At 34.2% G+C, this 10,559-nt stretch overlaps 1 protein-coding gene across 2 annotated transcripts in view; it reads left to right on the forward strand.

The window, feature by feature from the left end:
• Positions 1-6,142, forward strand: part of LOC136805221 (cytoplasmic FMR1-interacting protein 2-like) — a 37,307-nt gene extending 31,165 nt beyond the window's left edge. For both annotated transcript variants that reach the window (XM_067061795.1, XM_067061796.1), the window contains 3 exons: positions 4,186-4,424; positions 4,552-4,699; positions 4,916-6,142. In XM_067061795.1, coding sequence (XP_066917896.1) covers positions 4,186-4,424; positions 4,552-4,699; positions 4,916-5,077 — 549 coding nt within the window. In that variant the 3' untranslated portion in view covers positions 5,078-6,142. The remainder of the gene's footprint in view (positions 1-4,185; positions 4,425-4,551; positions 4,700-4,915) is intronic.
• Positions 6,143-10,559: the final 4,417 nt, after the last annotated feature.

Below are 10,559 nucleotides of genomic sequence, written 5' to 3' on the forward strand. Positions count from 1 at the left end.
TTGTTTAGATCAATAATTGATCCTAGTGCGAACATCACCCAACCAAACGCATAAACTGAAACATTAAAGAAAAATTTTCTTTTTGATTGGTATGCTACCTAATTGCTAGGTAGTCTTATTCGTTGGTAAAAAAATTCGTCATTCAGGAATAATTTTGTCACTTTTTACCGACGAATACTTTACCAGAGTAACGACTTGAGAATCAAGGCCGAAAAGCACCAATAAACTGAGCAATTATATCTTTTAAAGCAATAAATTTATATGGGCTGCAGTGCTGGATGAATTAGTACATCCTGATATTATTTGGAGTTCATTTTGCTCGACCTTACGGGTATTATCTACTTGTAGCCTTATTTCTAAATTGTATTATTAAATCTTTCGTTGTTTTTCAAATAATGATTTTAAAATTCAAAGTGAAAAACTATTAAATTTTTGATGTACCAGTTAATCCTAGCGTTGATGAAAGGGGATTTTATTTTGGAGAAATTGGATTTGGTAAAATTGACAATACTCACCAAAATAGAAGATTTTCCAGTGGTACCATTTCTCGCGGCGTTTTTGACAGCATAGCCATATCATCGCGTGATAAAAGTAACAAATTAATTGGAAGAAAAATAAAAACCATAAAATTATCTCCTCTTGCAGTGACGGCATTTTAAGTCAGCAAGAACCAGTTTTTGTCCGATTATTTCTCTCTACGTTCCTATGATGTTTTACTCAAAACCTTACAAGATCCTACATTACGACCCCTTAAATTACACTTCCGTCTTGAATGACTGATGATATCGTTTCTTGATAAACGCAGTTCACATAAAAACCTTTATTTTACTAATGGAAGTTAATTAAGACTATTCATACTTAGTTAGATATTTTACATTGAATATGTAAAAAACATAACTCCTTTTTGAAGGTTTGTAAGAGCCTTATGTAGTATTATAAAAGGCAGACGACTATAATCCGACAATAATCAGGGTTGTCACGCATGCTAAAAACTTCCTGAATTCTCTTAAATTTGGAAAGTCTCTGATAAAATCTCCTCTAATCTTCATAGGAAATTGAAATTTTGAATACTCTCCCCTAAATTCTCCTAAAGATATTTTATAAAGTTTTCAAAAATCAATTTACTCAGATTTTTCAAATTTTTTTCATTGTCAAATCGTCCTGCTTATTGAAGTGTCATTTATCATATGGGAACAAATTAGCGTTTTTACAAGCTCTTATTAGATCTGGTTGGTCGTGAACCTTTGATAAAACAATTTTAATACTTTCTAAAGAACGCCTCATCACTATTACTTCAAATGACCAATTAATATCTTATAAAAATCCATCTGGTCCTGCCATATGAGATCGCTCAATTTTTTCGGTCTTGCACCGCGGCATGCTGCCTTGTGTTTTTCCCCGTCTGAATAAAAAGTTTAGCTTGGCTTTTTATTCTTAAAGGTTTTGTTTTTCCATAAGTGTTTCCGTTTTGTATCAATCACATGTTTCATATTAGGACAGTGTCTGCCTATTGTTTAAATTGTTTTTCTTTTTTCTTTCTCTGACCAATCTTGCTCCACATCCGTGTCAATTCATTGTGAAAAAGCTTGTAAATTTAAATTGATGAGTAAGCAAATGATGTCACTCTTATTTAAAAACAAAAGCTTAAACTGGGATATGTACGTGAATTTGTAATTAAAAAATTTTTGAAAATTAAGTTACGGAATGATTGCACTTAATGGGTTCAATTTGCATAAGTTTTGATTTTTAAGATTGACTGCCGTGGAAGAATCTCATTTATAAAGAGTATTTGTCGATAAAAGGGAGGCCCGGAAAACCCGAGTTACAAAAACTCGAGCTACAAAAATCCGAGTTACAAAAACCCGAGTTACGACGAATGTGACGTCATAAGTCTCAAATCATGACGTCATAAGGGGACTTCTTAACTCGAAAAAGTTTTTTACTGTTGTTTTGTAACTCGAAATATTTTTTTAAAATTTTGTTTTAGAGTTACGTAACTCGAAAATAAAATTCAAATTTCAATTTTCGAGTTACGTAACTTGAAATTGTAGTACATTATTTGAACTTTCGAGTTATATTCAGGTGAAACCAAGTCGGCCAAAAATTCTAGAATTCATATCATTAATAAATATACACCATTTCTTTCGAGAAGAATCAATAGATCCGATTAGAATAGAAACTTATTTCAAAGCGGAAATGATAGAAACAGCGTCAAAAGATCTAATTTACAAAAAAATAATTATAATAGACCAGAATTCCCTTCCTCTCTTCTTTTAGCTTTATAGATCAAAAACCTATTCGTAAACCGCCTTTTTAGAATTTTTGGCCAACTTGGTTGCGCTTCAACATAACTCGAAATATATTTTTAAAATTTTGTTTTAGAGTTACGTAACTCGAAAATTGAAATTTGAATTTTATTTTCGAGTTATGTAACTCTAAAACAAAATTTTAAAAAAATATTTCGAGTTACAAAACAACAGTAAAAAACTTTTTCGAGTTAAGAAGTCACCTTATGACGTCATGATTTGAGACTTATGACGTCACATTCGTCGTAACTCGGGTTTTTGTAACTCGGGTTTTTGTAACTCGAGTTTTTGTAACTCGGGTTTTCCGGGCCTCTGTCAGAAATAACCTTCTTGATGATAATTTCTTTAGTCAATAATTTCTTCGACCCAAACTTTTGAAGAAACCAATTCACCACTCTGAAAGAAAGTTCTATCTGTGGATAAACGAGTTTTAAAAGGAATAATGGTTGCATCTGGCTTCCATAAAACGATCTTTCGATAGATTCGATATCCCTTTCATCGACCTTGAAAATACGTTTAGTAGAAATGTGAGCATTTTGGCAATATTGTGGCAATTCATTTCGAAGATTTTGGACATGTTGAATATAAGATTCCCTCGTTTCACCGTCATCGAATTCTATTTTAATTTTCAATTCAACTTCGACCGTGTTTTTCATCTGTGGTTCCAATTCGACTGAATATTGGTCAGTTAGAATAGATCTATCCAATGTCGGTAAATGTCGGTACTCGAATTCTTGTTGTTCTCTCCAAATGATTTGTTGTTTTGCGCAGCACGAAGAACGAGGCTCAGTGACTTTACAAATTGTAATGACTTGTGGTTTCAAAGCAGCTAGTTCTTTCATTTTCGCATTCAAATCTTCTTTCCGATCACTGTACCGACAACAACCCAAAATGAATCACACAAGGGTTATATGAATGATTGAACCGCCAATAATAGTAATAATGGTTATATGAATGACCGAACCAACTACCATATAATATGTCTTGCTTACAATGAAGTTGTGCAAGGGTAAAGCGAATATCAACCAACCAAAAGCATAAACTGAAATAAAGAAAGATTTGATTTGTATTACGGTACTATTATGTAGTGTATAGTGTATTATTATTCCTACCGATGAACTTTTTCAAGACTGTCAATGAACGAGCAACCTAAGTAACGGATGTCATTTCGACTTTCCAACATTTACTTACCGATGTTGCACCTGTCTGCATTGTTGCCCTTTACGTTAAAGATCCTGTTGATATTTTCCTAAAGACCGGCTTGACAGTTGATTTGTTACCTTTAGATTAAAATCATAATAAATATTCTTGGCAAAAAATATTTCATGAAATTGATACATACTACTTATGAAAATAGTACAATCTCCAATGGTACCATTTGCCACGGCGTTTTCGACACCATGGGAGTAGCCATATCATAAATGGTTAAAAGTAAAGGAAGAATATTTGCAAAAGAATTAAGATATAAAAACTCTTCTACCAGCGTTTTTCGGTTTATAGAAGGGTACTTATTCCCTGACGCCATCATCGACTCGATCTTTCTTCCATTTGTGTACTACTGTTTCTGTTAGAAGGTATCTTACGCTTCCGTCTTTGACATGAAACTGTTTTTATCCTACTTGCTTATATATTTGTCAAACCAATTGTCTACGTGTATGATTCGTCAACAAAAGGTTTTACAGAAATAAAATGTTATCATACAATAGAATATATAATGATAAATTATGTTAATCAAAGTGCGTTTTGTCTCTCTTGACTCTCGTATATTCTTTTTTATATTTCTCACTTCAGAACTGTCGTACAAAATCAACCAAATCTGAAAAAATCCAAATCTGAAAAATCGTTAGAGTAACAGAGTGAACTGAATTTATCTTTTTAGCAACGTCAAAACAGTGAAGAATCGGACGTATTAACGCGTGAACGTTTGTGTTGTGGCTTGTCTTTATTTGAGGTCGTATTACGTCGTATCCAGTCCTTCTTGACGGATGACGCTTGGAAAGAACCGACGCCGGCAAACGGTGTGATGAGCATTGAAGAATGTCGAGAATTCCATCGATTGTGGAGTGCTATACAGTTCATTTATTGCAAACCTCTGGGAGAACATGAAATCACCGTTGAGTAAGTTGAACGGTGTTTCTATTATTGTTCATACAAAATTATCAGTTAAAGATCTTACTTAATATGAGCTTTTTTACCATAAAAATCTTTTTACTGACCAGATTTAAAATGATGTTATTTCATTCAGGGAAACTTTTGGTGAAAGTTTGAATTGGGCAGGAATCACATTGATTATGCTATTACGTCAAGAACATCGTTTCGAAGCTTTGGATTTCTGTAATCACATTCTACGAGTGCAAGAAATCGACTCTCGACAAGAAGTCGTGGCTGGCGTGGTAAGAATACTTCTCAATTTTTTTTCGTTTCAACTCAAGACGTATGGATTCGTCCTCCTGCAAATGAACTTAATAATATGAATTTGTGATTTCCTTGAGACATGAGCAGATATAATTCAACGGAATATTTGTAAAATCGTACCATAAGAAAGTCTGATTTACTAGAAGCGCCACCGCCTTTTTGTAATGAAAAATATTTTTTCTTCTTTTTGACAGGATTTGAAACGTTTGATTCGTCGCATCAAAGAATATCAAACGATCAACAAGCACATTATGGCCGTGTTGAAACGTTATTTGAAGTCTGGTGATTCTTCGTCAGTAGAGCAAGTGCGTTGCTTTCAACCTCCCATACATCAAGCCTTCATGTCATCCGTCTGATGAGAAACACAGGAATGAGCTTGTTATGATTTCATAAGTGAGAGAAAGTTAGGTCAAACCTGTAACAGGTTGCTTGCTGGTCCAAAATATGCGGGACGCTGCTTCAGTCAGCTTCACGCATGTAAAATACAGGTTAAGCTTTGCAGGACAATAAGGTTCAAGGACCCTGGATATGGTTGTCCATCATAAGGAACATATAAATTAATTTGTACTATAGACAATTGAATTTCATGAATTTTTTCCTCGTTTTTCACTACGTTTTTTATTTTGATTTTTTTGATTTAATAATTTAAAATTCTGTTTTTTGTATTGCCATTTATTCGCATTTCGTTTTCAGCTGCACTGTCTGTTTTTTCACCGCCACCTTTTTGTACCAGTCCACGATTTCTACTCATTTCGCGTATCTAATATTTGGAACTTAATGTTTTTAAAGCACTGTTGTCGATTTTAGCCCAACTTTTGCACACGTCATCAGACGGTTTCTCTTGGAAACAAAGGTAATTTATTTTAACGAATGTCAAGATGTAGATTTTATCTTTTTTTTCCTTTTGTTACTCTAAGTTTTATATATGAAATTACAATTTAAAATCATCTCTTAATTTTCGATTTCTAATTTGAGCACAAAGAATCGAAAATCGCCCAACTTTTCAGATCGAAGTTTTTAAAAATTGATTTGGAAGGATCCACTTTTGTTGGTCGGATTTTGACAACTGTTATCACTAACCGATATTACAGTCGACTCTCTCTTTAATTCGACGTTCTAATACTTCGTACCCTTATTCTTGAAAATCGAATTGCAGGGCGTCAACTGTATTCGAATTTTCGATCATAAAAGTGCACCACCCTCACAATCACCACCATATTTGTTCATTTGTATATTTTTATATGTTTTATAAAACAAGTACTGCTACTATTATTGTTATTGTGACCTACTATTTCTCCCTACTATCATATCTTGCCTAATATTGAGTTTAGGTCATAGTTTTACAGAATTAGAAAATAGAAAGGTCAGATTATATCTCATCTTTTTGCATAGGGGAAATATAGAATATCATCTTGTAAAAATTTGACTATTTCAATATTCCCTTACCCTCCCTGACTACTTTTCATCACTGGTAATAGTAACACTTGTATATAGGAGCAGCCAACGACGGATATTTCTCAAATGTCTGTACTATTTTTCCAGGAGAGAGAATTTTAGGGAGAAAATCCAGGAATAATTTGTGTAGCGAACAGACATAAAAATCTAGGAGGATGTGAATTTTATCAAAAGGACAGGCACCAATTTCATTAAAATATCTGTTCGGAAAATTCAGGAGCGGTTGAAAAAAGAACACATATATTTTTCCAAAACACATGCATTTTTCCAGGAGCCTGAATTTCCTCATCGAACAGATATTTTTTCCAGAAGCTAAAATTTTCTCATCGAACAGATGTACTTTTCCCAGGAACCCAAAGTCTAAATAACAGATGTTTTTTCCAGCCCTGGGAACGCTTCTGAACAGTTATTTTGTGTTTTCTAGCCGTTGGCTGCTCTTGTGTATAACTTCTCTGAATTCCTTCCTTTCGAAATGTTAGTCTTGAAATTCGTGATGCAAACACTCCGAAAAATCTCATTAAGATCTTCAAATGGCAAATTGTCAGAAGGTTACTCTTAGGTTCCAAATAAACGGGAGGGGGGGTTGTAAAATTTTCGAGATTTTAATAAACGGGGACCTATTTGCCAGGGGGTTGGAAATTGTACTTCTGAAAACCCAAAAATAAGGTAAATATAGGCTAAAATCACACTATTTAGAGCAATAGCCTTCTCTTTGACAGCTGAACATATTTTTAAAAATTAACAAACAGGGGGGGTCCTAATAAGGTCCGGGGGTTGAAAAATTTTCGAAAAATTAACAAGCGGGGGGCGGTTATTTGGAACCTAAGAGTAAGCTAAATTAAAGTCTATTTCAAATTAGCTGGCAGTCTTATTCCAAACCTCAATAACTTTTGATAGAATTTGAATTAAGTAGCGATTTTGTTCTCGTTGAAAAGACAAACAGGAGTGGGATATTGTCATAAAGAAAAAATGTTCACACGAGTGATTCTTTGATCTTAGAACATCTTTAATGTGAAAAAGTTTTTCAAAAAGATTTATTCCATCGAAAGATATAGTCCAAAGTTTATCAATGGTTGACTTCAAAAATCATCAAAAATCAACAAAAAAGAGCCCTTTTTTAAGTCAACCAGGGCAAAGTTTTAAGCTGTATCTTTTGATTGAGTGAATATTTTTTGAATATTTTTTCGCATTTATGACGTTCTAAGATTGAAGAGTTTTTGATACAAAAATGAAGATCATAGCATTATTCTACAAGAAGTTGTTTTTCTTCTTTTTCATTTTTCATCTTCGTTATTCCATGTTTTAATTTTTTTTCTTATTTGATAATATTCCACTCCCGATTATCTTTTTAACGAGAACAAAACCACTAACTAATTCAACTTATATCGAAAGTTATTGAGGTTTGAAAAAAGACTGCCAGCTAATTTGAAATAGACTTTAGGAATTGCATAACATTCCACTTCAGAAACATCACCTTGAAAGTGCGCAAAGGTTCGAAAAGCAGGAAATGGAAAAATTTAAGATAGAATTATCAATAATGTCTTTCTTACAATTTGAAATCAAAGTTACGTAAAATTACTTGAAAATATATCATACACGAGACGAGAAAAGAATCCCTACCAAAAAATTCCTATCTAAGATCTAAAGAACCTTCACAAAAACGACATTCATTAAAAAAGTTTTAAGATATTAGTTTTCAAAAACTACGATGCACAGTTCTCCGGCCAGGAGCGTTGAGCCAATTATTATCAGCACGCTCGTCCGTTTGTTCATCAATCACGTTACTATTGATTTGTTCACGTTTGCACGAAACACGACATTCACGTAAGCTCACGAAGCAAGTAATGACAGCTTCGAATGTTTTAGGTGCCGCTTGCCCGCACTGTGTATACATCCCATCGCAGTCTCTCCAACATGGGCGATAAGCCGCTATCTTGCATGTTGCTGATAGCGTCAAGATGAAAATAGATAAGATCCAACCGCTCATATTTTGTTAAGGCGTTTTCGAAATAGAGGATATGTTCTTCTTTCTGTTTGAAGTCTTAAAGTGATGGACGAAAAAAGGCGAAGTTTGAGTAAAAAATTGTATTTTTCCTTTTTTTTCAGTGTAATTTAGAAAGACAAAAGCTTTTTATCAGTGACCGTATGGAGAAAGAGCTTTGCAATGAGATGTATTGTATGTCCATTTCACTACCTCTTCTTCTAGAACATTTCTTTCTCTCCACTTTTCATGAACTGAAGGAGAAGACTCTATAGAAGAAGAAAACCTTCATTTTAATTAGATTATTTGAATGCGTGAGTTTTCGCGAAAGAAAAAAACTTCTGAACTAAAATTGATTAATTTTCCAAAACACTCTTAAACTCTTCTACGTATCCTCGTCAAAAGTATCATTTTCAAGCGCAAGCTGCAGTGAAATACAACCGACGTGGTTTACTAGTCTAGTTCGCCACCGATTACGAATATACTTTGGTTTGAGGGTAGACTATGTTATAGTCTAAGACGAATCACTATCTAAGAAAAAAGCCCAAAGCCGAAGAAAATTCGCAAACGGGTTTTTTTGCCGAAAACATAATTTCTACCCCCCCCCTACATTCAGGGGGGGTCTTGGGTTTTGATGAACCAAAAGCAAGGGGGGGTGTTAAAAGTATGACTTTCCTAAGGGGGGTTGCCAGTTAAGGGGGGTCTTCTTACCTAAGGGGGGGGTCTTCTTAGATAAGAATCATCTAACCTAATTATGACTCTTGTACAATTGTTTAATTTATACTGATTTTCTAAGGGAGGGCTCTAGAAACTATGGAAAAGAATTTACAGTCGGTTTTCGAAACTCTTCCGCCGATTTTTTCCCGTATACCGCCATAACGCCAACCGCCATATTTTCCCTAGGCTTCTGTTCATCATCCTCTAGCGAAAAAAGTTTCTTATAGAGACTGCTTAATACTCGGTACATCCTTTTCCCCAGAATATGCCGCTTTTCGCCGAATTTCGGCGAACAACCTATTTTAGCTGGCGAGTGCTTATAATGACTAATTTGCAAAGGTACTCTACCTGTTACGAAGTAGTATAGCTCTTGCAGTTCAAATTCAAGATGACCGTCGAAGCGGGAAGTGGTTTTCGTCAAGCGTGAGTAAGTACTTGTTTTTTAATTGAGGTAGTTTGTTTAAGGCGAAAGAAGTTTTGTATTAACAAAATTGTATTAACAATTACAAGTTTTACAGTATATAATATGTGTACCAAGAAAAAAATTACTGTCTCAGTCAGAGAAAGGTCCCATTCCGAAGAGTTAAAAAATCAGACTTCTGCATTAACACGCATGCGTAATTTGTCGTTCTTTTAGACCACGTAGTTAATTCCCGTGATAAACAATTGGGAATAAATCGGTAGTGGTGGTTCATTTTTGGTCGGGGTTGTGGATGGCCAAAAGTGGACTTCTTTTATTCTTCCTTTTCGACATTTTCGATTATTTCCATCTTATCAGTTAGGGTCAGGGTTGGAGCTCGAAACATTGCGTCATTATTTAGATGATCTGTAAAGTGTAGAAGAGGCTTCCTGGGGGAAATTGTATACTCTTCGGAATAGGACCTTCTTCCCCTCTCGTTTAGAACATTTGTTATCAAGCTTATAATGTGGAATTTTGATTTGTTTCGGTGGACATTTTGTTCGTTTTGAACAAATGCAGAAAAGATACAGTAACAGGCCTTGACAGGTATGTGGTTATTTTAAAAGCTTATGATAGGGAAAGATTGTTGTTGTAAGTATCTAATATTATTTTATGGCTTTATCTCTTTCCAGAGAGCCTTCTTCCCTTTTACTTTGTTTCTACTTAAAATTGTTTGAAAAAGTGCAGCAGATTCTTTGTTTTGTTAAACTTTGACAGGGACGGGAAGAATGTTGGAATCAGTTTTTTTGATGAAACCCAATACGTCTCATTTAACTAACCTGAAGAGGTTCTTTAGAAACAAATAGTTATAGTTAGATTTTCTTTCAAAGTTTTTGAGAAATTCAAATTCGTTGACTCAAAGCTCTAAAGTCAAAACATTCGAAAAGACGTGCCTGTGGCAAAATGCAATCTGTCTGACACAGGAATATCTGCACTTTGATTTCTTTTGCATTCAGACTATATTTTCCCGCCTTTACTATCACTGTAACGGACGATAACATCGTCTAGTTTAAGGGTCAAAACACCGGTGCATCTTCGAGTCAATTTCTGAAAACGGCTCGCCAGTGAACGTTTTAAATCGCATAATTTATTTAGTGAAAATACTTAATTTTTTGTATTCTTAAAGATTTTCGTAAATTAAATTTATCTCTAATATAAAATTTGAAGACAAAATTACAAATAATTACATGACTTAAAGTAGCACTCCTCAATCGTAAAAAAAAAA

This window comes from Clytia hemisphaerica, unplaced genomic scaffold (assembly GCF_902728285.1).
Source record: "Clytia hemisphaerica strain Z4C2 unplaced genomic scaffold, Clytia hemisphaerica genome assembly, whole genome shotgun sequence".
Lineage (NCBI taxonomy): Eukaryota > Metazoa > Cnidaria > Hydrozoa > Leptothecata > Clytiidae > Clytia > Clytia hemisphaerica.